The sequence below is a fragment of the Hyperolius riggenbachi genome, chromosome 9, assembly GCF_040937935.1.
Source record: "Hyperolius riggenbachi isolate aHypRig1 chromosome 9, aHypRig1.pri, whole genome shotgun sequence".
Classification (NCBI taxonomy): domain Eukaryota; kingdom Metazoa; phylum Chordata; class Amphibia; order Anura; family Hyperoliidae; genus Hyperolius; species Hyperolius riggenbachi.
Window position 1 is genome coordinate 184,517,832 of NC_090654.1, and position 27,278 is coordinate 184,545,109.

The window sequence follows — 27,278 nt, forward strand, 5'->3', positions numbered from 1 at the left end:
GGCAATTGAGGTATGTGCCTTTAAGGCTGACCTCTGTGCAGTGGCCCTTTGTTCCTGCAGCCTCTGCTGGTCCCCGAATGCACGCAGTAAAATCATCAACTTAGAAGTCGATGATTAACAGACAAGAAGAGGCTATGCTCTTCTTTCTGTTACTTCACCTTTGCAGCACATCTCCTCCCTTTCCCCGCCCTTACGCCTCCGCTCCGTGCGCATTCCTATGACAGGTGGTGCAAGCAGCTCTGTGAGCCCAGAGCAAGATGGGACATGGGCAGGGACAGGGAGTAAATTCAGAGTGCATGAGGACATACTGAGCATGCTCAGTGCTGGAGACCTCTCTTGCACTGCTGTACAGGAAAGTGCCTGTGATCTATTCACGCTGGAAGTAGTTCCGGGGTTGTGGCCATCTTGCTTAGAGAACAGGATTTTAAACCTAAAAAAATTATGATAGCAGTGGCGGGAATCGTCGAAAACTGCGCCATGAATTCAGTGAGGAGTCCCACATATGGTAATGCGTTTTTTATATAAATATAGAGGTTTAAGGTTTCCTTTAAATACTACTATTATCAACTTGATATAAATTAAAGTAGACGGTTAAATCAATTTATAATAGTATCATTTTTTTTAAATGCATGTTTAAAATGACTATGGGCTGCAGTATTGTGTAAAAAAATCTTCCTTAAAGATACTGTACATGGTTATGAACAGGGCCTGCGCCTCCATAGGGCAACTGGTTAATTGCTGCCAGGCCCCTAGAAATCTAACCCGACTGAATTGTGGTCCTCTGCAGAGTCTTCGGCAACAGAGCAATTCACCTGTCTGGACAGTATGTTCCTACATCAATCCACGTGCTCCAGTCTTCATCCCCACTGGCTGCATATTCTATGTTATTACGCAATAACATGCCGCTAGGTCACTGAGAAGAGGGGCCTCTGTGAGGATGAATACAGGAGGACACAGACTGATAGAGGAGAGCGCCAGCTGGAGAGATGAGTCACTGCCGAAGACTCTGCAGGGTTTATTCAGTGCAAATTTACATAGGTTAGAAATGTGTGTTTAGCAAGGTACTTGTAGTCCTCCAGAGTCCAGCTTACTTGTTGCTAACTGTTCTGCACCCAGTACTGAGAGAAAAACTGTCAGCTATAGCATTCCTTCAGTGCTGACTCAGTAACTAAGGTAGAACTGTGTGCACAACTAGGTAGATACTGTACTTCTTCATTTCATTCCATTTCGACATTATAACTGTTATGTAAAATTCCTGCTGTCACCTTGACGGCAATTTTCTGAAAATCTGCAAGGTCTTTTGGATCTTTTCTACCTCCTTTTTGCCACTGGCATGCTCCCTCATCCCTAATTGGGATTATGTGGGAAAGTGCTAGACAATGAATTCTCTTAAAGGATACCCGAGGTGACGTGACATGATGAGATAGACCTGTCTATGTACAGTGCCTAGCACACAAATAACTACGCTGTGTTACTTTTTTCTTTCTCTGCCTGAAAGGGTTAAACATCAGGTATGTAAGTGGTAGTTCCTGTCTGGGTCAGACTACAGTGTGACCCTCACTGATAAAAAATTACAACTATAAAACACTTTCCTAGCAGAAAATGGCTTCTGAGAGCAGTAAAGAGATAAAAGGGGTCAATAGTCCATGGATTTTAGCCCTGGCATACTTCAATGAATGTGTCATTGAGCAAAAACAATAAAACAGTAAAAACTTAAAAAGTAGATTTAAATATAAAATAAAACTGGAATATATTAACCATTTACCGCCATCCTAACGTATTAAAACGTCATGCTTACCGCTATTAACAGCAACATGACGTTTTAATACGTCGCGCATTCCCGCCGCTGCTACCGCCGTGTGTCCGCCGCTACCGCCGCCATTACCGTCGGGATCCCGTGCTGGGCGATTGGGGAAGAGGACTGAACAGTCCTCTACCCAATCGCAGTGCCTGGAGTGAATGGACGTGACCGCGAACAGCGGCTACGTCCATTCACATAAACAGGAAATGTAACAGTTTAATAAAGTGTGTAAAAAAAAAAAAAAAAAAAGTGAACACGTCCTATGAGTGTTCACCAGCGCCATCTTGTGGCCAAAAAGTATATTACACTTACAAAATACATACATTTTCAAGTATATACACATCATTAATAAAATTACACTTCCAACCCTCCCCCCCAAAAAAAACACTTGTAAAAAAAAAAATCAGCTTAAAAAAAAAAAATAAATAGTTGCCTTAGGGACTCAGCTTTTTTTATTCTATATTTTATGGGGGAAAATTAATTTTAATTTATTACATAGGGGCTTGTAATTATGGCCAGAACAAACAGAAAAATAACCACTTATATTTCAAAATAATATACTGTCACCATACATTGTGGTAGGGACATAATCTAAACGGTTTAATTATCGGGACCACTGGGCAAATACAACGCGTTTGTTTTATCCACAGGAGAATGTTTAATTTTAAAACTATAAAGGCTGAACACTGAGAAATAATGATTTTTTTTCTTTTTTTTTCTGTTTTTCTCATTAAAATGCATTTAGAATAAAAAAATTCTTAGCAAAATGTACTATCCACAGAAAGCCTAATTGGTGGCGAAAAAAACGAGGTATAGATCATTTTCTTGTGATAAGTAGTAATAAAGTTATTAGGGAATAAAAGGGAGGAGCGCTGACAACTGAAAATTGCTCTGGTCCGTTAGGATAAAAACCCTTGGGGGTGAACTGGTTAAAAAGTATTTTTTAAGGAGAAGGAGGATAGATACAATTTTTTATTTCATTTGTTTATGTTCACCCCAGGTGTCCTTTAATCAGGTCTGGTTGTGAGCATGAGCAAACTAATGAGGTAGGTTGCAAGTTGATATACATGCCTATTGGGCTGCAGGTGCAGCTATGAAATATAAACATTTTGCAGGTCTTTATGATTACATTATCATTATAGTTTGTATATAGCAACATTACCTTTGGTGGTGCTGTACAAAGTACAATACAATCAATAATGGGGACCATAAATACATACACAGTAAATGAATAGTATAATGGGAACATCCAGCAACACAAGTACACATATACATACACAGCTAATGCATGATATCCTAACACACGTAACACAGATACTCGAAGTTCACTCTATGGCATAAGCGTCATAAAAGAAACACTAGGAGGCGTCTATACTACAGATAATAATGTATTCCTTGGTCTGAATAAATAAAGTTTGTAAAAATAGCACTTGTCAGTGTCCTCCTTAGGGCTCAGATATCGCAGTTCACCAAAGAGCATGCTCTCACCTGGAAGAACAGTGAGCCTGGAGAGTTATCCAGCCTCACACAAAGGTCACTACAAGGATATCTCCAGCCATAGGGACTTTACAATCAGAGCAGCTAACTGAATAAGTGAACGAATGCCAGCACATTCAGAGCCAGCTATGTTGCCCAAGTCAGTTTAATTGTTCCGGTTTTGTGTCTCACTGGAGTGTATCTCTAAATAAAGCATTTTGCCTTTGGACTGACATTGTTCTGCATTGCCCACTTGATGCTATTGTGCAATTCAAGGGCAAATATTAGGCAGCTACATTAAATCTACAGAACCTGAATAAATTACGTTTTTTCTTTAAGCATCTGTCAGTTTCCCCAATGGTTTTTTTTTTACCTTCATGTATTGATGTGCAGTGATGGTCATGTGACCTTATCATGGCATAGATAGACACACACAGCTGAAAGGGGCCCTCTCAGGTCTTTCTATCACAGCTGTAAAGCTACACTGCAGCCTGTTAGACAGCTGTCGGTGTCAAGAGTCACTAGCAGAACTCAGGTGTCTCAAAGTGACCCCCACACCCAAAGCAGCACAGGGAATGAAACGTTTATATTGTAGTAGGCGCTTGAAAACTGACAGAATCGCACAAAGTGGGCTCTAGGCCCTGCCTGTCACAACACGGCTTCATCATGACAGGAATATGTCAGAAACACTGGCAGGTTGAAAGATTTATGTTAGCGAGGTCACCGATATGAAAAGAGAAGTGTTATGTTTGCTTTGCCTGATGTATCTATATGTCTGGAGTTTTTTGGTGACAGGCATTTTATTCTGGGTGAAAACACTTTGTTCTGCTCTTTTTAGAGTGAATTCTGTACAGCTGCTGATGGCCAAAACTACTAATGGCCACTACGTGCCCTGTCATAATGTGCCCAGCAGCTTCAAGCACACGCTGCCACGGGATCACTTTTCTCCAAAACTTGTTCAATTACCTGCGTGAAATGATACAATACATTTATAAAACAATGTTATAAAAGGGTACCTGAAGTGTCATGTGGTATGATGAGACAAACATAGGATCATGTAGTCCCAAACCTTCATAGTACCTCCCTGGGTTTACTTTTTTATTTTAATTAATTAAGTATTGATTAACCAGGGCTTTATCTGGCCATCGGAGCAGTTGGGCTGCAGTGCTAGCTCTCCTACAAACTAATTATAAGGCATGAAACTTTGTGTGGCCATGCAAACACACCTGATAGATATGATTTAAAGAACAATAGGTCATCATTTCTCTGTCTGAATGAACAGCAGTAATATAAAGGTGGCCGCTATCAATACAAATTGCCGAATGATTATGAACTATTATTTGCATGAATGATCAGAAATGATCGTTTAGGACCACTAATGGTCAAAAGTCTCCAAACAAAGCGATCAGATTTTTCGGATAGATTTCCTTAATCTGGTCAGAAGGAGGAGATTTTCGTCCATTGTGGTCCCAAACTATCATTTCCCATCATTCATACAAATAATCGTTCGTAAACAATCATTCGGCAAATTGTATCATTAGTGGCCACTTTAAGTGTGATGTTGAAGATGGCATGGTCTCCAGACTGAGATTTTTAACTCTTCACCTCAAAATAAGAACATGGGACTCCAGAAAAGCTCTATTTAGGTGTAATGCTGGGATGGGGGGGGGGGGGGGGGCATACTTTCTGACCACCCAGTGCAACAAGGCTAATTAGCTGGATAATGGAAGAGGCATCACAGATGGACACAGGAGTAATGAACAAAGGAGCAAGATTGCCCACAGCTCTGGGCCACCTATCAGGCTAGATGCTATGTGATACAATACACAACAGGCGTAGTCGGTAACAGGCTTGGGTCATACACATTAATTCAGATGTCAGTCATATTGGAAGGATTAGGCAGATTCATAGTCGAGAGGCAGGCAAAGGTCGGTACACAATACAATATACAAATAATATAATACTGACTGACTAGAGTACATATATATCGTGCTGATGCGCAATATTTGAAATGTAGCTCTCAAATAACTCACTATCTAAAGCACAAGTAATGATAATTAACAAGACAGACAACAGACAGACAGACGGAATGCTCAGCCAATCTAGTCGCTGTTTCAGTGACGGCAACATTCACACCGAGATAGACAAGACTAACAGGTAGGATCGTAACTAATGGCAACCGCTGCTATAGTTCATCCTCAAGAACAAGGCAAGAACAAGTCTAGAAAGAATACTACCAGTCACCAACGTGGTACTGGCAGAATCCAAACTATCAGGATCAGAAGGACTTCACTGACCCCCGTAGGTCAGCAAACGTCCAGCAGACATGAAAATACATAGCAAGGCATTATACATTTTTACAATAACAACTTTCAATGCAAAGACCCAACGACAACTCAGAGAGCTGAACGCTATGTCGGGTGGGGTCTGAAATGGGAGTCAGACTTTTATGCTGGCATCAGCCAATGGATGCTGGTATGCAAATTCCTACACAGTTAAATGGTAATCATTCAATCCTGAGCTGGCTTGATTACCATTTGCTAGCTGAAAGACTATCATAACAGATACATGCAGTACTATGCAACAACATGCATGTAGGAAATCCAGGGCTATCTGGCTGCAGTTCAACTGCAGGAAACAATAGGAGGAATCCTGACAGCATCCTGAACTGCTCTGAACTGCAGAGTGATTGCAAATGACAATAAGACTCACTGCGAATGCGCAACCGAATGCAAGCAGACAAGTCAGAACTGCCCAGTTGCAGCTCCACTGCAAGCGACAGAACACGCTACAGGAGAGATCCTGATATTAGTATTAGTTATCTCATCAGTTTATTACCTTAGATTTGCTTTAAGATATGCAGAATATAGAAAAGATTGACCCAAATAGCATTCAATAGTTAAAACTGTCTCAAATGCTAGTGCCTCTGACATTAATAAATATCACTTGTCTGTTATATTCAGATGTGGAAAAATATGTTTGAAATTTAATTTAAAAAAAAAAAAAACTGTCTCAAAATGTTATATTCAGATATGGAAAAATATGTTTGAAATTTAATAAAAAAAAAAAAAAAAAAAAAAAAACTGTCTCAAAATAGCTTGTTTTGATGCTGGGAATACACGGTTCGTTTTTGAGCCAGATAGATGGCTCGATAGATAATTTCCAACATGTCCGATCTCCCGCTTGATCGTTTCGCCACTCGATTTGTGATAGCAGTAAAATGGAAAAAGATAAGAAAAACGAGTGGAAGATAAGAGAATCTACAGTAGAATAGAGCGGCGAAATGATCGAACAGCAGAATCGAGCGGCAAAAACGAGCCGTGTATGCCCAGCATTAGTCTTATTCAAGGGTCTTATAATGGTTGTCAGGCTCTTTCCCTTTGTAAAATGATACTAGGCTCCCTTTCGCTTCCCCAGGAAGTCTGGCAGTCAGGTCCATGCTTCAGTCCCGAAGCACTTTGCACTGCCTCCCATAGTTAAAAATTAAGATTCTGCACCCTTTTCTGAGATGTAGTACCCAGTCTCCACATGGGAGGATGTAGGGAAGGGAACGAAAAAGAGTGATCACCACATGTCTATGGTGTGAAGACTGCCAAAGAGGTACTTAGACAGAGTTTCAATCTTCAGACATAGAGAAAGAAGTGGAATGCAACATCTCCTTACCCCAAGTTTCCCCTTACCTCCTTGTCCCTAACCATTGTTCAGTACAAATAACTGGTTTGTCTAGTGCTATTCATCACACATTTGGTTTGATTTCACATTTATGTACAAATACAGAATGGCATTATATAAATACCAAATGTATAAAACAGTAATATTACCTGGACCAATACGAAAAAACGTTTTTTCCACCTTTTCCACACATTTTTACCAATCGCCCATAAATACCTACAGAACAGTAAAGAATCATGCATTAAGAATTGCAAATTAACTGCAAGCAAGTGTCTGACAATCACCTGTAATAAGACCAGTGAGAATTTTATGCAGACTGTATAAAGAGAATATATAATGTTAAAATTTAGGACCACATGTTTCGGAACCCAAAGGTGCGAATTCAGCACCGTTTTAGCACCAAACAGCAGGACAGGGTAACTCCGATACTTCCTCCTTCCAAGCTGCAAGGAGGAAGTATCAACACTGAATGAAATGAAAACACTGATTCCTGCATACACCGCTCCCCTCTTACCTCCATCTGAGTATTAGGTATAAACAACTGTAAGTTAATATCTGATAGTTTTAGAAGGTTAAAGCCCCATCTACACGATACGATTCTTTATATGATTCGATTACGATTCTATTTACGATCTGATTAAATCCGACATGTCCGATCGGGATTCGATTCGATTCAATTCGCCATTGTTTTGCAATAGCAAATCGAATTGAATCGAATCGAATCCCGATCGGACATGTTGGATTTAATCAGATCGTAAATAGAATCGTAATCGAATCGTATAAAGAATCGTATCGTGTAGATTGGGCTTAAAATTCTGATTAATGTCAGCTGTTTTATGATATTATGGTTTATTGTTCGAAAACTGGATTTTCTTGGCGGTATCACCCATTTACACATGTCTTAATAATAGTCTTCGATTTGTTTACTCTTCTGGCTCTCTATATTGCTCTACCTTCCTTAAAGATATCTGATAGAGGCCTGCTGGCCAACTGGTTCTATCAGGTATTCACCTGAGTACTTGCTTTCTGGTTACCCATGAGGTCGAGAAAACACCAGAATTGATAAGTAAACGTATAAGTTGACATGTAGACAAGTTAGATGGTTCAGTCCTTTTGCTATCTGTTTACTCATGACTATGTATTACCAAGTATCGTTCCGCCTGTTTATATGTTAATATGTATATCAATCTTTATTAATCTCAATAAAAATTTATTGATGGAAAAAAAAAAAAACACTGAATGAAATGTCCCCCAGTCTGCTGTTCGGTGCTGAAATGCGCGTGTTTAGGTTCTGAACCATGTGGTGCTGAATTTGAACACCAACATTATCCAACTTTACATCAACAGCCCCGCAGAGGGAATTGCATGTATTTGAACAGAAACATTTATTTATCCTGTCCTGTGAGAGAATGTATGCGTCCAAAGGAAAAGATTAGGCAATAAAAATAAATGCTAGCTTTTCTTTTATTGCATTTATTCATCATTCACATTTATTTAATATGTTTTAATCCCAGCATGCCATTATTTTGATGTTTTAGTTTTCATTAACTTCCCCACTATAGTGCCCAGGTAAGGATGCAGTACCCCCACCCAAGCAATGAAGAAGCAAGACTCATGAAAATGCCCCAACCTGTTTGGCAACTACTTGGAGAAGCGGTATAACCATTATGTTCAAGTGCTCACAGACACCAGTATTACTAACATTTGTATTGCACTTTTTCCCATATGACTCAAAATAGCTGAAGAGATCAGCAGCCAACTTGTGTTGTGCTCAGTAAACCATCATAGGTGAAATTTTACATAGGGTCAGTTACTGGGGCAAAGCTAATTAGCAGGGGGCAAAGTTAATTAGGGGCACAGGGGCAAAGCTAATTAGCTTAGTATCAGTTTTTAGAGGAAAGCCAGTTAACCTAGTACCTACAAGTACCAGCATTTACTTTTTGTTTGTTGCTGAAAGTGGTGCTACACCTCTAAGTATGGTATGGATTTTACAAACCGTGCTACAAATGAATAGGTAACTATATCCAGAAATATGTGATTGATTAATAGCTCTGTCAGACACATATAAAAGTAGGTAGTAGTGCACCATTGCAGTGAGTTAGGCAATATCGGGGGAAGTTCATGCTATGTTTTGTTTGTGTCCAAATAGTCTGATTGATTTAATAACACAATTCCCTATGAAGGACTTGAGGACAGAGTCTCATCTGTTTGGATAGATGATGGTCATTGTTCCTACAGTAATGCCTACAGACTGGCCCACTTCACATTTAATAATCGATCTTGCAGAGTAGCTTAGCATGGGCTGAATGCATGTTTGCTTCAGGGGGAAATGTTCTGCAGGGTCTAATGTAAATAAAAGAGGAACAATGTAACTGTGAGTAGAACAGTATAAAAAAGATAAAAAGCAATTCACACATTTCTTATGCTGATATGGAGCAGGATCCAGAGGTACTCGTATGCTCAGAAAACATAACATTAGTCCTCTGCCATATGTATCTTAAGATTTGTGCAACTGATATCAAACTTTTAACCATATGATGTTCTGAGGACAATATATTTGCTTATGGAAGTTTCAAAGATATGTCCACATCCTTAGCAATTAATGAAGGTGTATGCAGCACATGCCTGTACTCACTATTCCAGAAACAAGCATGCAGCTAATCTTGTCAGATCTGACAATAATGTCAGAAACACCTGATCTGCATATGCTTGTTCAGGGTCTATGGCTAAAAGTATTAGAGACAGGGCCGTTTCTAAAGCCGTGCGGCCCGTGCCGCCGCACTGAGCGCTGCTAGGCGGGGGGCGCTGTGATGGAGGGGGGAGCCGCAGCCGCGGGGAGGGCAGCCCGACCTCTCCCTCCCTCTCCCCGGGCCGCCCTCCATGCGATCCCCCCTCGGATGGAGTGCAGAGTAATGCGCAGGGAAGCGCTATAGAAAACTACTCACCTCCCTGGTTCCAAGCGCTGCTCTCTCGCCGACAGTCTAATCTCTGCATACACACTGATACATACACACGCTGCTTCCGGCTAAACAGGAAGCAGCGTGTATCAGCGTGTATGCAGTAGAGATGGGAAGTTCGGATCTTTTCAATGATCCGGATGATTCGAATCGGATCATTGAAAAGATCCGGATCTTTGATCCGAATCTCGGATCATTTTACAAGGGAAGCATTCGGGGGAGTGAAATGACTAGCAGGGCAGGAGAAGGGGAGGGGGGTGGACACACAGAGAAGGGGAGAAGATGGACAGAGGGCAGGGAGTGGACAGAGAAGGGAGGAGGGACGAGCAGAGAGCAGAAATGTTTGCTTGCACACAATACCCACATGCTGCAATCATATGCTTTACATGTATTTCACCTATATGTTCATCTGTATACCTTAAATGGAAACGTTGCACAGTGAAAGAAAGCATTCCCAGAAGATAAGTGCAGCTGTATAGAGCAGTGCAGGAGGATCATATTGCCCAGCAATCACAGTGCCTGCAAAGTTACTGAGCTGTGCTGAGCTGAGCCAAAAGCTTCCAATGTGTTCACTGTGCACAACTACGGAACAGACAGCCTATAATCAGCAGCACGTTATAGCCAGTATGTGTGCTCTACACACATCTGGCAGTGGCACCTATGTCCCCTCTCTCTCATCTACCTGTGGCTGTGCAAGGCTGGCTCCCCTGAGTCCCCTCCAACAGAGCGATCCATCTCTGCTTCCAGGACCCCGCTGCCCGCTGAGAGGGGGCGTGTCGCTCCTGGCTCCGCCCCTTTTGCGATCCGAATCACTCATTTTGATGATTCGGATGGTTCGACTCACAAAATAGATTCAGATCAAAGATCCGAATCGTTCATGATCCGGACAACACTAGTATGCAGAGATGAGACTGTCGGCGAGAGAGCAGCGCTTGGAACCAGGGAGGTGAGTAGTTTTCTATAGCGCTTCCCTGCGCATTACTCTGCACTCCGTCCGAGGGGGGATCGCATGGAGGGCGGCCCGGGGAGAGGGAGGGAGAGGTCGGGCTGCCCTCCCCACGGCTGCGGCTCCCCCCTCCATCATGGGGTGCACCTACCTAACCTATACTGGCGCAGCTACCTATCTACCCTACCCTGGGGGGCACCTACATATCTAACCTATCCTGGGGGGCACCTACCTATCTAACCTATCCTGGGGGGCAGCTACCTATCTAACCTATCCTGGGGGGCACCTACCTAACCTATACTGGGGCAGCTACCTATCTAACCTATCCTGGGGGGCACCTACCTATCTAACCTATCCTGGGGGGCACCTACCTATCTAACCTATACTGAGGGCAGCTACCTACCTAACCTATATTGGGGCAGCTACCTATCTAACCTATCCTGGGGGGCACCTACCTATCTAACCTATCCTGGGGGGCACCTACCTATCTAACCTATACTGGGGCAGCTACCTATCTAACCTATACTGGGGGGCACCTACCTAACCTATATTGGGGCAGCTACCTATCTAACCTATTCTGGGGGGCACCTACCTATCTAACCTATACTGGGGGGCAGCTACCTATCTAACCTATCCTGGGGGGCACCTACCTATCTAACCTATACTGGGGGGCAGCTACCTATCTAACCTATACTGGGGGGCAGCTACCTATCTAACCTATATTAGGGCAGCTACCTATCTAACCTATCCTGGGAGGTACCTACCTATCTAACCTATACTGGGGGGGCAGCTACCTATCTAACCTGGGAGGCAGCTACCTAATCTAACCTATACTGAGGGGGCAGCTACCTAATCTAACCTATACAGGGGGGCACCTACCTATCTAACCTATACTGGGGGGCAGCTACCTATCTAACCTATAGTGGGAGCATTAACTTATCCAACCTGTATTGGGGGCACCTACCTACCTAGCTAGCCTATACAGGTAACAACTATACTGGCTACCTATATTGGAGGCACCTACCTAACTAACCTATACTGGGGGCATCTACCTATCTAACCTATGCTGGGGGCAACTATTCTGGCTACCTATATTAGAGGCACCCACCTAGCTAACCTGTACTGGGGGCACCTACTACCTATCTAATTTATACCGGGGATGCCTGCCTATCTAAGCTATACTGGGGGCAACTATACTGGCTACCTATACTGGAGGCAACTATACTGGCTCACCTATGCCTGGCTACCTATACTGGGGGGACCTATAGCTGGCTACCTATACTGGGGTACCTATTCTGGGGGAGTCTATACTGAGTGCAACTAGACCTGGCTAAAGCGGAATATAACCCTGCATTTCAACTTTGCTCTAAAACATTATTTACAGCATATTATATGCAAAAAGCATTTTTTTTTTTTACTAGACCAGCATTGGAAGGGTTAAACACAGAGGTTTTAAGTTCCGTGCAGACATTCAGATAGTTACATTCTATTTAGTTAGTGTGTAACTGTTTATCAATAGATACATCTCTTTGGCTGTCCTCCAAGCTCCTTCTCAGTGAGAGAGATGAGTCACAATAAACACATATTTGTAAACAAAAAGTATCTAACTCAAGTTCGGATTTCTGCAGAAATCTCCAGGGACTTTAAAGCCCTGTGTAACCCTTCCAATGCTGGTCTAGTAAAAAAAAAATTCTGGTTGCATATAATATACTGTAAATAATGTTTTAGAGCAAAGTTGAAATGCAGGGTTATATTCCGCTTTAACCTATACTGCGGGCACCCATACCTTGCTGCGGGGGGGGGGCAATTTTTACACCCTCGCCCTGGGTGCATTTTAGCCTAGAAACTGCACTGATTAGAGACATAATATTAGCAGGATAGCCAGGCAACTGGTATTGCTTAAAAGGAAATACATATGGCAGCCTCCATAGCCCTCTTAATTCAGTTGTCATTTAAGGATGTATCTGCCATCAGGAGTCTGCTAGATCATTGTGCTAAGTAGGCTTTGTGAATCTAGCCATTGGTTCTTGTGCATTGCACCCTGCTCCTTGCTCCTGTTTCCTAGACTTCCCGGCTTGACCTTCTGCCTGCCTGATTATTCTCATCTGCTGTTTATGTATTGTTGTTTGCATTTGACTATCTGGTTATGGCATTATGCCTGTTTGATTATAATCTTGCCTGCTGATTGTGAACATTTACCACTGTAAATATATTGTTTGTCTATTGTTATTGTATGTAACTGCTCTGCTAGTAAGATAGTCAGGGTGGTATTCTGGAACTTGTGGTGCACATATTTTGTTGTGTGTGAATTTGTCTGGAATTTTTGTAAATAAACATTGATTCACCTTTAAATCCATTGTGCAGAGTTCAGTATTTGCTTGCTAGTGAAGATCAGTGTTACATAATGATCTAGCCTTACCCACATTTTGTGATCACTATAGAAATACTTGAATAAATAAATAAAATCACAGAAATACTGAAGGTAATTTTATTCTTTTTAATATGTATTTAAACTTGAATCTTGACAAAATCTATTCTCCTGCTGTGTTCTCAGGGTTACCCAGAAAGATCCTGAGGATTATGCAGAACCTGTTGCAAATTCTTGAAGCCAATTGAAAACAATGTTGATCCACCTTTCTTCCCGAATGATGTTGAGGTTTTAATTAATCCCCCCCACAACCTAAATTAGCCCAAGATCGCATACATACACAACATGATACATAAATAGGGGTCAGCCTAAGGCAGGGATCAGATTGTTAGCCGTTAGGAGGGACATTTAAGTGACAAGGCTGTCCTCTGTACAGCGCTGCTCTAGATCGCATCACTGTACACGTTTGTTATCTTTTTTCATGTAAATTACAGCCTGCCAGCTCCGACTGCGGCTGGCAGGCTGATCGTGGCAGCCCTGCTTTGTTGACTGCAGGCAGGGATCGCTCGTTCCCTGCACATCTCTCTCCTTGCAAGATCACGCCATATGGTGTGATCGAGGAACTAGGAACATTCTGCGGGCGCCCATCCTGCATGAGCAGTTGCAGAATGGTTAAAATAACTTTTCAGCACTCTGAAATTGAAAAAGTACCAAAAAGTAGGTAAAAAAGTATCATCAAAATTGTTCTGAGTATTTTATTGAACTGTCTGTGCATTTAAATTTTACTGAGGTATAGTGAATACACCCTTTGGATACTTATATTGTTTTTGGCTAGGAAACCGATATATACTTAGAAACTTTCATGCAGATTGCAGATATGTGTAAGTAAATTTGAGGTTTTAATGGCAACTGAAAACCTTATGGCAATGACCCTGTATTCCCCTTTACGTTTATATCCATGGATTTAAACTTAAAACATCTTGCTAATTTTGTGTTTTAAAGTCTAAATCCAGAAAACACCTTTATTTTACTTTTGCATAGTGTAAAAGGGGGTCAAATTATCTTTTGGATTTTTACTGCTTTCTGTGTCCCCATCTGGGAAAATGACTTGTACTTCACATCCTTGCAAAAAATGGGTGAATCTCTCCAAAGACAAACTCATTAACAAATTACGTTTTTAGTACACAGTGAGGAAGATTATTAATTGTGGTCTCTCATTTCCAGTTGACAAGTTCAGTGTTTACATAAAAGCAATGGAGATCTCAGGATCAAAACTTTCCTAGTAAGAAGACAAACGGCAGTCAAAGCTCAAAAGAGCGTATATATATTCCCATTCTATACTGTATATTTTTTGTCTCTTATGTCCAAACTTGGACAAAGTTCTGAGTATCCCCCCTGGAATCCAAGCAAGGTGTCCAAATTGTACCCTTTTTTGCATCGAAGGAGGCCGCAGCAGCTTAAACTGCTGCTTTCTAATTAAGAACTTCAGTTCGGCAGCTGCCAGAATTAACAGCGAGTGTGGAAGTCTGTGCTGCAGTAAGTGATTGGTGAAGGGTTGCCTGAAGAGGTACTTTAAAACTAATTTATTTTATATAAGCTAATCAAGGAGCTTCTAAACAGATAACACACTGTGCCAGCGAGTGACTATGCAGGCCTAGGAAACCATCTGCGCCAGGAGCTGGATCTTAATAACAAAAACTTCAGGATCAAAAGATCTCTGGATCAGGATGGAGTAAGGATAATAATTAAAGATAGCCAATGAGTTGCATAGCGGTGGTTTGGGTACCATAGATCAGGGGTACTCTTCGGTATTAGAAGGGAGGGTTAGTGTTAGGCATTAGGAGGGGGGGGGGGGGGTTAGTGTTAGGTATTAGGAGGGGGGTAAGTGTTAGGCATTAGGAGGGGGGTTAGTGTTAGGCATTAGGAGGGGGTTAGTGTTAGGTATTAGGAGGGACGGTTAGTGTTAGCTATTAGGAGGAGGGGGGGGTTAGTGTTAGCTATTAGGAGAGGGGTTTGTGTTAGCTATTAGGAAAGGGGTTAGTGTCACTGGTGTAACAATAGGGCCTGCAGCCCCTGCTCCCGCGGGGGGGGCCCGGGCCTCCCCCTGGCCCCACTCGGGGCAGTTTTGGGGGGCTGGAGGGGTCGCAGAATGAGGGGAAAGCCGTGGCCACAGTCGGCGGGGAGGGGGGACGTCCTCCCTCCTCTCTCACCTGGGGATCTCCCCTCCAGCGTAAATAAGTGTCCGTGGGCAGCGGCGAGCAGCAAACAAATACATACCTTACATGCGCCCCAGCCTGCGTTCCTCTCGCCAGCCTCTGACGTGACTTCCAGTATAACAGGAAGTCACATCAGAGGCTAGCGAGAGGAACGCAGGCTGGAGCGCACGGAAGGTATGTATCTGTTTGCTGCCCGCCACTGCCCATGGACACTTATTTAAGCTGGAGGGGAGATCCCCAGGTGAGAGATGAGGGAGGACGTCGCCCCTCCCCGCCGACTGTGGCCACGGCTTTCCCCTCATTCTGCGACCCCTCCTGCCCCCTAAAACTGCCCCGAGTGGGGCCAGCTGGAGGGGAGCGCAGAGGGGAGAGCCCCGAGGTGAGGAAGGGGGGGGAACGTCCCCCCTCCCGCGACTGTGGCCACGGCTTTCCCCTCATGCTGCGACCCCTCCAGCCCCCCAAAACGGCCCTGACCTGAAATTCTGCAGGGGGGCCCGGTGGGGCCTAGTTACGCCCCTGGTTAGTGTTAAGGTGGCTGCTAATAATACAATTTGGTAGAGAATCACTTCCGAACGATTATATGAACGATCAAAAATGATCGTTTGGGACCACTAATGGACAAAAATTTCCCAACCAATCCAATCAGATTATTGAAATCAATCCCATTAATCTGACCAAATTGATTAGGAGATTTTTTCCGAACGTTCATACAAATAATCATCCGTAAACGATCATTCAAATTGTATGTGTCCACCTTTAGGCATTACACGGGAGGGTTAGTGTTAGGCATTAGGAGGGACAGTTAGTGTTAGAGCTGGGTAGTGGGCGAGTCAATAGTAAAATATCAGTAGCATTATTTTACTAATATTTTAACGACATTAACCCTGCTACAAAATTAACAGTGGCATTGCAAAACATATGCAGGGCCGGTTCTAGACTTTTTGCTGCCTGAGGCAAACTTGGGAGGCCCCAACCCCCCACCGATTTGGAATGATTGCACAGCACCCGACAATTTACTCTGCTTCACTTAATGTTCTCACATGACATGCTGCAGCTCAACACAATAGCACACTGACTGGCTGTGAGTCTGTGACAAACACACTGCTCGCCCTCAGCCAGTCCATTCCTTCTCAGTCAGGACAGCAGTGCCACCTCCTTCCTTCTGCTGTGCAAATCAAATGAAACACTGCTGCTCTCCTGCCTCCCCCCTCCTCACTCACTGTCAGACTTCTCACACAGCACAACAAGCTGATTTTTTTTCCCAATGATCACCTCTTCACCTCGCTCTCCGCTTACTTTTCCTCCTACTTTGACTGCATGCTGTTAGTGTAAACACAGAACAAACTGTAATCTCTGCGCCTGATGCAAATGTTTCACCTCGCTTCATGAGAAAACCAGCCCTGAACATACGCATGGAGCGTTCCTAAACTGTAATGAGACACACTACCAGTCTGAGTTTATATATGTGTCAGGAAGTGAAAGATGCACAAAACAAACTGGATGCATATAGAGTAGAATTCTTCTTTAGGGCAGTATACTGTCTGTACAGTAACACCAGTAACTGCAGAGGAAGCTGTATGAGAAACTGCCAACTCTGTGTATAAAAGACGAGCAAATAAATATCCTGTAGTACATACCCACAATGTTTCATGTTTTGCGGTTTATCCATTCGGACTGCTAATTTAATTTTCAGGTCATGATCAGGACAGTTTTTGGAGATGGTCATTTTATGCCATTCTGACTGTTTGGGGCTGTTGGGTGTTGGATGAAGGACAACCTAAAACACAGAAAAATACAAAAATGAGTTTGTGATTTGGCATATATAAATTATACAATAGCTACATCAAACAATAATAAAACACGGAGGCCCATATGCAATTTACTTTTTCTCCAGAGTTTTCTCCTAGGTGATATTTTTACACCTTGTCATAAAATGCCTTTTAAACCGCCAGCAAGCGAGTAAATACTCAAAATAATTTAGTTAGTACTTTTTCATCAGCTTTTGGGTACTTTTTCAATTGTAAAATGGTGAAAAGTTATTTCAATAGAAGATGAAAATATATCTCCTAGGAGAAAACTCAGGATAAAAAGTGAATTGCATATGGGCCAGAGACTATGGTCACAGTGGGTGTTCTCTGTAAAAGCAAGAACATATCAAAATGTAAAAGTGGCATTGCACGTCATCCACACGTTGTATCGCTTACAGTGAAGTATACAATCAATGAAAAGTATGCATCAATGATACTGTTAATGTGTGCCTTTTTCTGTAACGTGTTGGGATGTCCCATTAAACTGCACTTGTCGCACTGTGAACATTGCATAGGTGATGCATTGCACTGCGGAAAGCCACAATACAATGCAGCCGTTACGTCACACTGCAACACATCACTGCGAATGTAGACCAAGGCTAAACAGGAAGACAATGCAATAGAGGGGAAAAGTTGTAACAGATGTTATGCACACGTTATGTCACACACAGTGAAGCATACAGTCAATGAAAAGTATATTTCACTGCCACAGCTAACACCTGTATATGCTGTAACACACTGCATGCTCTGTGTTTGGAGTCCATTGGATTGCATCCAGGGCCAGTTAACTGGGAAGGCCATAAATACCAGGGTCTTGGGTAAAAAAAGCAGAAGGTAAGCAGGACTCAGGAGAGTTGTATAGTACTTTTCTCTTGCTGGACTCAAAGCGCTCAAGAGCTGCAGCCACTAAGGGCTCAAGGGGCCACCCTGCAGTGTTAGGAAGTCTTGCCCAAGGACGTCTTACTGAATAGGTACTGAACCTAGCCAGGATTCGATCCTTGGTCTCCCATGTCAAAGGCAGAGCCCTTAAATTGTACACTATCCAAAATGCCACATTGCAAAGTAGATCCTTCTTGTCCATAGCTGCCCAGTTTTGCTCCCTACACACTGTCTGCAACCTGAATTCCAGAGTTCCCCACATCTCCCTCACTTCAAGCTGCAGTGATTAGTGCCAAGGGTTGTAGAGACAAGAGAGTAGAACTAATGACCTGTGAGTTATCCTGCACAGCACACATTCACTGATCACAGACAGGGAATATCAACAGCATTTCCTAAACAGCAGTTTAACTGCCAAAATAGTTAGATACCAGCCAGCCTCCATACTCACTTAAAGAGGAACTCCAGTGAACATTTTAGTAATGGCAGGTGATGTAGCTGCTGCATGGTTTTGGGCAGTTGGAAACTGCTGTAACAGCTATTTCCCACAAAGCAGCAAGGTTCACAGACAGGAAACTGCCAAAAAAGTACGTACTTTTCTTGTGGGAGGGGTTTCTTGTGGGAGGGGTTTCACCACAACATCAGTCATACAGCGCCCCCTGATGGTCGGTTTGTGAAAAGGAATAGATTTCTCATGTAAAAGGGGGTATCAGCTACTGATTGGGATAAAGTTCAATTTTTGGTCGGAGTTTCTCTTTAAAGAGGAACTCCAGCCTAAACAAACATACTGTTATTAAGTTACATTAGTTATGTTAATTAAAATAGATAGGTAATATAATCTCTTACCCACCATGTTTTATAAGAACAGGCAAAGGTTTGTGATTTCATAAGGTCAGCCATCTTTTTGGTTGAAAGAAGGTGACAGGGGGCGTGAGACACAGTTCCAACTGTCCTGTGTGTTGATCACCCCTCCCAGTTGCTAGGCAACGTGAATAACAACATAGGAAATCCCATCATGCTTTGCCCAGCATCAGGGAAAAACCGCCTGGGCAGGTCTCTTTGATGGGTGGAGCTTAGCTAAAAATGCAGCTAAAAATGATGCTTTGGTAAGAAAAACAAAGTTCTGATGCTGTGAAACTGTTAAAGAAACACCAAGCCTTTTCAGTTCTGCTGAGTAGATTTGTAGTCCGGAGGTTCACTTTAAAGAGGAACTCCAGTGAAAATAATGTAATAAAAAAAGTGCCCAATTTTTACAATAATTATGTATAAATGATTTAGTCAGTGTTTGCCCATTGTAAAATCTTTTAAATCCCTGTTTTTCTGATCTGACATTTATTACATGGTGACATTTTTACTATTGGCAGGTGATGTAGCTGCTGCATGCTTTTTTGGCAGTAGGAAACAGCTGTAAACAGCTATTTCCAACAATGCAACAAGGTTCACAGACAGGAAACTGTCAGGAGTACCACGGTCCTCAGAGTTTCTTGTGGGAGGGGTTTCACCACAATATCAGTCATACAGTGCCCCCTGATGGTCTGTTTGTGAAAAGGAATAGATTTCTCATGTAAAAGGGGGTATCAGCTACTGATTGGGATAAAGTTCAATTCTTGGTCGGATGTGTTTATATTTGAGAACAGAGGCGCCAAAAGAATAAAAACAGTATTTAAAAGTTTTTTTTAAAAATTGTGAGGGAGGCAGTGGTGGACTTACCTCCCGCAAGCAGACACAACAACTGTGTATTCAAACAAAGGGAATATTTATTGGTATACTCCAAAGGTAGATCGCAACGTGTTTCGCAGGTCAAGCCTGCTTCATCAGGCAAATACAGGACGGAGCACACAACAGCAGTATGTCCAGGTAGCACTTGGCGCCTCAGTACTGAGGTGTCAAGTGCTACCTGGACATACTGCTGTTGTGTGCTCCGTCCTGTATTTGCCTGATGAAGCGGGCTTGATCTGCGAAACGCGTTGCGATCTACCTTTGGAGTATACCAATAAATATTCCCTTTGTTTGAATACACAGTTGTTGTGTCTGCTTGCGGGAGGTAAGTCCACCACTGCCTCCCTTGCAATTTTTTAAAAAAACTTTTAAATACTGTTTTTATTCTTTTGGCGCCTCTGTTCTCAAATATAAACACGTCTTATATCCACCCTTGGTGGAGGGGGATACCCCTTCTTGTTTTCCAGTCTACAGTGAGCGACTTTTTAATCCTGAGTGAGGACAGGCTAATCTCCTCACCTGCTTATACAGTGGTTGCCTGGAGGTAACCCTGGTTTGTGAGTATCTAATTTATACTCGTTCCATTATCCAATTGCCTTAACATACTACACCATATTGGGCTCTCGGTTCTTCTTCTTTTTCAATTCTTGGTCGGAGTTTCTCTTTAACCACTTGAGGACCACAGTGGTAAAACCCCCTAAAGACCAGGCACATTTTTACTAAAATGGCCACTGCAGCTTTAAAGAGACTCTGTAACAAATTGTTTATCTTTATTTCTTCTATGCTATAAGTTCCTATGCCTTTTCTAATGTGGTCTGGCTTACTGCAGCTTTTCCTAATTGCACAGTAGCTGTGTTATCTCTGTTATATGATCTAATCTTCTCTCTATAGTCGGCACAGTCAGGCTGAGGCAGTCAGACTGGAATGTGCAGGGCTGCTTGTGATTAGCTAGAAGCTGTACACACCCCCTGCAGGCTCTGTGTGACTAACACACTCTGCTTAGCTGAGCCTATTAGAAGCTGGTTAGTTTGTTTGTAAACACTGCCTAAAACTGGCAATTACAAGCCAGGTTTGCAGCAGAGAATGGCAGAAACAGCACAGAGGGGACCAGGAGCACATAATGAATAGAATGGTATGCTTTTTATTGTAAGAATTTCAGAGTACAGATTCTCTTTAAGGCCAAGCTGCAGGGCCGCACAACACAGCTCATGAGTGATCCCCCCCTTTTCCTCCCACCAACAGAGCTCTCTGTTGGTGGAGTCTGATCACCCCAAGTTGTTTATTTTTTTTTATAAATATTTATGGTTTTTTTTTTACTATTTTTTTTATTTATTTATCAATCGAGTCCCTCCCCCCCAGCCAGCCAATCCTGGCTATCGGCTGCCATAGGCTTCTACCTATGAGAGCCGATCACTCTCTTGTCTCCCAGGGGGACAGCCGTGTCACACGGCTGTCCCCAGTACAGTGCTGCTGCTGATCACAGCGCTGTACTAACTGTAAAGATGGCGGTTTCGCCATCTAACAGTCTCCCGAACGGCGATAGCCGCTCGGAGACTGAAGGCGGTACGGAGCTCCGCCCCCCAAGCAGGAGATGCACGCATAGCCTGCGCGCAATCTCCTGCAAAATGCAGCCCCAGGACTTGATGCCAATCAGCATAAGGCGGTCCCGGGGCTGCCGCTGCGGCCACGCCCATGGGCATGGGGCGCTTTTTAGGTAGTTAAACAATATTTTGTCAGTTAGACTTTGCAACTGCTGTTCAGGAAATGCTGTTGAAAACAAAGCAAACCCAGAGAACCCCCCATGAGGAGATGAACTGGCCCAAAACCTATTGGTTCTGGCAGATTTTAATTGCCTAATTTTAACAATAGTGGTCCTTTAAATTAACCCCCTAAGGCTTTGTTCACATCTAAAATCAAAATCGCTGACGGCTGTGTTCCACTGCGTGCTATGATTTTGTGTTAAGCGCTTTTTGAAAGCGCTTTTGCAGAGCGATTTGTTTTTTCATTTTCTGACGCAAGCCAAGAAGAGAACTGTTTGACCCAGAAAACAATAAATACAATGTATTTATTCATAGACATGCGAACGCAATTGCCGGATAATCGCCGGATAAAGCGATTCCAGAACGTTTTGCTTTATTCCTATACCTTCCATTGTAACAAAATTGCCCCAAAAATGGTACATGCAGCGCTTTGCTGAACGGAAAGTGGACGCAACGCGCTAATATGAACTAGTCCATAAAGTTACCGGCGCAAAAGAAAACTACAAAACGCCCTAGGTGTGAACAAGCCCTAAGTGCTGAAATGTCACTATACTTAAAGGGGAACTGAAGTAAGAGGTATACGGAGGCTGCCATATTTATTTCCTTTTAATCAATACCAGTTGCCTGGCAGCCCTGCTGGTCTATTTCTCTGCAGTAGTACCTGAATAACACCAGAAACAAGCATGTAGCTAGTCTTGTCAGATCTGACTTTAAAGTCTGAAACACCTGATCTGCTGCATGCTTGTTCAGGGGCTATGGCTAATAGTATTAGAGGCAGAGGATCAGCAGGGCTGCCAGGAAACTGGTATTGATTAAAAGGAAATAAATATGGAAGCCTCCGTATACCTCCTACTTCAGCTCCCCTTGGCCCGGTTCACATTAGCGGTGGCCGTCCGGAATCGCCGTGCCGGAGCCGGACCGCTTGCAGAACGGACGGAACGGACGCACGGCAATAGCAATGAAAGCCTATGCGTCCGTTCACATGCGTCCGTTCTGCCGGACCGGATCCGGACTCCGGCGTCCGTTCCAACATGCGCTATTTTTTGGTCCGGCTCCTCCGGCAGCCGTATCCGGGGCGGAGCCGGACTGCACCATCCGGCCAATACAAAGTAATGAGAACCGGAGAGCGCACAACACACTGGCTACAAAAACCGGACGTTCTACCCCACTTCCTATGCATTTTGGATGGGGACCACATGGAGTTCACAGAGTGGGGCAGCAGCGATTTCATGCTGGAGCTCTAGGCAGCAACATGTCTGATATAAGTCTGATAACGAGGAGGCGAACAACAGAGAATTCCCAGGTATACGAAAAATGCCTGGATCCATGGTCCCAACTGCAGTCTCTGTATCCACGGATGGTCTCCACATGTCCACCTGTCTCCAACAATGACCCCAGACCCTTCTGCTGACCTCCCAGACCCCAGGTATTTACAGGTTGTTATCTCCTTAAGAAACCGGATCCGGACCGCAACCGTGTTCACACCGCACGGAAACCGGATGCAAACGGACCGGATCCGGACCGGATCCGGATAGGAACCGTACGGATCAGGTCCGGTCCGGATACGGTGCGGTCAGGACATCCGGTGCGGTTTTGACAAAACCGCAAGTGTGAACGGGGCCTAAAGGACATCTAAACTGACATTATATCTATGCCAGGGTGTGTAGTATGGGATCCTTCTACCTCAGCGTTTCCCAACCGCTGTGCCGCGGCACACTAGTGTGCCGCGGCATGTTGCCTGGTGTGCCGTGCGTTCCTACTGTATGTAGAACGCAGGAGGGGGAAAGCAGCGCTAGAAGGAGGGGCAGTGGAGGCAGCGGTGGGGAGGGGGGAAATATCCCCCCCCTCCCTCACCTGGGACCCCTCCTTCTGCCTCTCTCCCCCTCCATTTATGGGTGGCAAGTGCGGGGTCGGCGGCGGGGAGGCACGCGGAGAATTACTCACCACTTCCGCGTTCCAAGCGCCGGCAGCGTCATGTCGTCAGATCTCCGCCTTCAATGCCGCCCACTGTGCTTCCGCTAATCAGGAAGCACAGTGGGCGGCATTGAAGGCGGAGATCTGACGACATGACGCTGCCGGCGCTTGGAACGCAGAAGTGGTAAGTCTGCGCATGTCTCCCCGCCGCCGAGCCGCCCCGCACTTGCCACCGATAAATGGAGGGGGAGAGAGGCAGAAGGAGGGGTCCCAGGTGAGGGAGGGGGGGGGATATTTCCCCCCTCCCCACCGCTGCCTCCACTGCCCCTCCTTCTAGCGCTGCTTCCCCCCTCCTGGGCATCTATACTGGGGGCAACTGTACTAGCTATACTGGGGGCAACTAAACTAGTTATACTGGGGGCAACTAAACTAGCTATACTGGGGGCAATTAAACTAGCTACACTGGGGGCAACTAAACTAGCTACACTGGGGGCAACTAAACTAGCTACACTGGGGGCAACTAAACTAGCTACACTGGGGGCAACTAAACTAGCTACACTGGGGGCAATTAAACTAGCTATACTGGGGGCAATTAAACTAGCTATACTGGTGGCAACTAAACTAGCTACACTGGGGGCAACTAAACTAGCTACACTGGGGGCAACTATACTAGCTATACTGGGGCACTACCTACCTATACTGGGCACTATGCTAGCTATGCTGGGCACCATACTAGCTATCTGGGCACTATACTAGCTATCTGGGCACTATAGTAGCTATACCGGGCACTACCTACCTATACTGGGGCACTACCTATCCATACTGGGACTATACTAGCTATACTGGGGTAACTATACTAACCATACTGGGGCAACTAAACTCCCTATACTGGGGCAACTATGCTAGCTATGCAGCCGCACCCCAGCCCCCCCCATAGCCTGCTACACACGGCACTGTCCACTAGGTCGTGCAAACACCCGCGCGCCCCCCGCCGTTCCCCGGAGAAAAATATGGTCAGAAAGTGTTCCCCGGGCCGGAAAAGGTTGGGAACCACTGTTCTACCTACCTGTTCTCCGTTTTGAGTCCGCCAGGAGAAAAGTGCAATATAAATGTTATTTGTCTTGTCTTGTTTTGTTTTGAGTGGGCTTCTCTCCATTGCTCCCCATTTGTGGCTCCGACTGCAGCCAGTTGCACAGAGGACAAAGAAAAAGTGCATGCTCTGTCCACTCACGTTCCCTGTAATTTTGAGCTCCTCCCTGGATGTGCACAGCAGCCAAGGCCGGGAGTGTTATGAGTATGCATACTTGACAAGTGCTGCTCATACACGAATGTCATTTCTCAAGTATGCATGTCCAGAATGTTCTTGGCTGCTGTGCACACTCGGGCAGGAGCACACAATTATAGGGAGTACGAGTGGACAGAGCATGCATTGCTTCTATGTGAATGGGGGGCTGGGTAGCACAACAGAGTGGAGCCCTTTTAAAATAGTGATCACTAGTCAGAGTTTTGGACACCATGCTGTTGGGTGTGTGTTGGGGGGCGGCTGGTGACAGCAGGCCTTGGGTGCTGGAAAGTACAAATCCAGCCCTGATCACAACACATACTAGAGGCCTGCTTCGGGTCAGGTATCCGCAGGTTACCTGAAATGCAGGTTGGGTTGGGATACCCGTATAGGTTATAATTGGTTTGCGGGTAGGGTTGCGGGCAGTGGGCTGGAGGTAGGGTTGTGGGTAGTGAAAAGCAAACATAAGACAATTCTGTGTCTTTTTGCTTCCCTAAATCAGTGATGGCTGCTGGGACCACAATACTTACTTGCTGACATGTTTAGTGCTGCTCAGCAGACTCCTTCCTGCGCTTAAAGAGGAACTCCAGTGAAAATAATTTAATATAAAAAGGTGCTTAATTTTTACAATAATTATGTATACATGATTTAGTCAGAGTTTGCTCATTGTAAAATCTTTCCTCTCCCAGATTCACATTCTGACATGTATTACATGGTGACATTGTTACTGTGGGCAGATTATGTAGTTGTTCTGGCTTTAACAGACAGCTATAAACAGCCATTTCCTGTGTGTGTCATTGTTACATTGTGGCAGTTTGCCCAGAGTACCGTACGGTACCAGAGCCTCTTGTGGGAGGGGTTTCAGCACAAAATCAGTCATACAGCGCCCCCTGATGGTCTGTTTGTGAAAATCATTATATTTTTCATGTAAAAGTGGGTATCAGCTACTGATTGGGATAAAGTTCAATTCTTGGTCGGAGTTTCTCTTTAAGCTGAGACCTCCCCCATACTATTACATATCTAAGGCTAACTGGGAACATGTCAGTGTGAGATTAAAGATGTGTTTTTTATAGATGGACAAAAATCATTCTGTAATACTGAGAAATTCTCTGCTAGAAGGGGAGGGGTGGTAAGAAAGCTCTACCTGTCAACGTTTGTGCCTGGAGATGTTTGATTGGGCAAGAGGTATAGAATGTTCTCTAAAGCTGGAGGGAGGAGGCACAGAAGCAACATCTGCATCGTTGTGTGCTTAAGCTGTACTAAAATAACAAAACAAAAAAAAACCACATACGTGAACACACACAGCAGGGCTAGTGCAGACTAGTTTAGCACTTCTCTGCAATTCTCAAAACTTCCTGCCAGCTTATGTAGTGCAAAGGGAAGTGCAGTCTCTTCCGCCTAGCCAGGCATCCATCTCTCTTGCTTGCTCAGTGAAGCCACAAACTAGTTTTAGCAGCTCACATATTCTAATGCTAGGTGGTCAATGCATGCATATACAGTATAACTTCTTTTCACACAAACCACAGTTATTTATTCATTTATTTGGAGTTACGTTTATACATGGTTAATAATCCTGACTGGTGCTTGTGGAGGGCATGGCCTGTCTTACCCGTCCAAGTTCCTTGTCCTCCAATGCCAGCACGCCAGTGCTCTCTGTAAAAAGCTTGACTTTGACAGCAGGCAGTGCATGTGTAGTACTGAAGTCCCCCTGTGTTCCCCATCTGCAGCAGAAAAACAAGAAACAAGCGACAATCAGATACAATTGTATGTTAAGCAAACTGGAAAACGGGTTAAATAAAAAATGACAATGTAGCACAAAAATGTGCTACAACTCAGTGACAAGAAATGTGTTAATTGTCTCTCTCTGTAATGTGAGACAGATGTCTGGGATGGTAGTTTGGTGCTAAAAACTTCTAGGTGCAAGATGTTGCAGATCAGCAGCAGCACAACTTGTCTATTTTATATTTTATTTAATTTGGTAATTCATTTTTGACAACCAAAGTTTTATTTATGCCAACGGTACAAACAGCTTATTATAATATTGTATCACGCACACTCAGTAAGTCATATTACAGAGCCATGGAACTTTCATTGCTAAATAAGGCATCCAGCCACCAGTAAGGCAGCCTAATATTCACAAGCGTCGAGATTAAACTGGGTATAGGCTGGCAGTATGGGCATTAGCACACCAGAGTGATAACAAGCACACACAGGTTTTCTCCCATGTTGCACTTGTCTTATGGTTCCACAACAACATTTCAGCTTGCAACTTCTGATTGAAATCCCATCTGTTCAAGGGAACTTCTAACATTCTCCAGATGTGAGTTTAATCTGGAACTTCAGGCGCCAAGTGCAAAGGAGTTTGCAAAAAATATTATCTTGATAAAGTCATCCTGAGCTCAAGAAATAAAATTGAAAGTAAGCATTATGCTCTAGTAAAATTGACTTTCCATGAGAATTAGCCAGCTCAGTTATTGCTTGCG

The 27,278-nt window shown here is 43.9% G+C and overlaps 1 protein-coding gene across 20 annotated transcripts in view; it reads right to left on the reverse strand.

Annotated features, from left to right (window-relative positions):
- CADPS (calcium dependent secretion activator) overlaps positions 1-27,278 on the reverse strand; it is a 769,567-nt gene that overhangs the window by 391,632 nt on the left and 350,657 nt on the right. For all 20 annotated transcript variants that reach the window (XM_068253773.1, XM_068253774.1, XM_068253772.1 and 17 more), the window contains exons 7-9: positions 26,405-26,516; positions 17,074-17,213; positions 7,099-7,165 (exon numbers count right to left, since the gene is read on the reverse strand). In XM_068253773.1, coding sequence (XP_068109874.1) covers positions 7,099-7,165; positions 17,074-17,213; positions 26,405-26,516 — 319 coding nt within the window. The remainder of the gene's footprint in view (positions 1-7,098; positions 7,166-17,073; positions 17,214-26,404; positions 26,517-27,278) is intronic.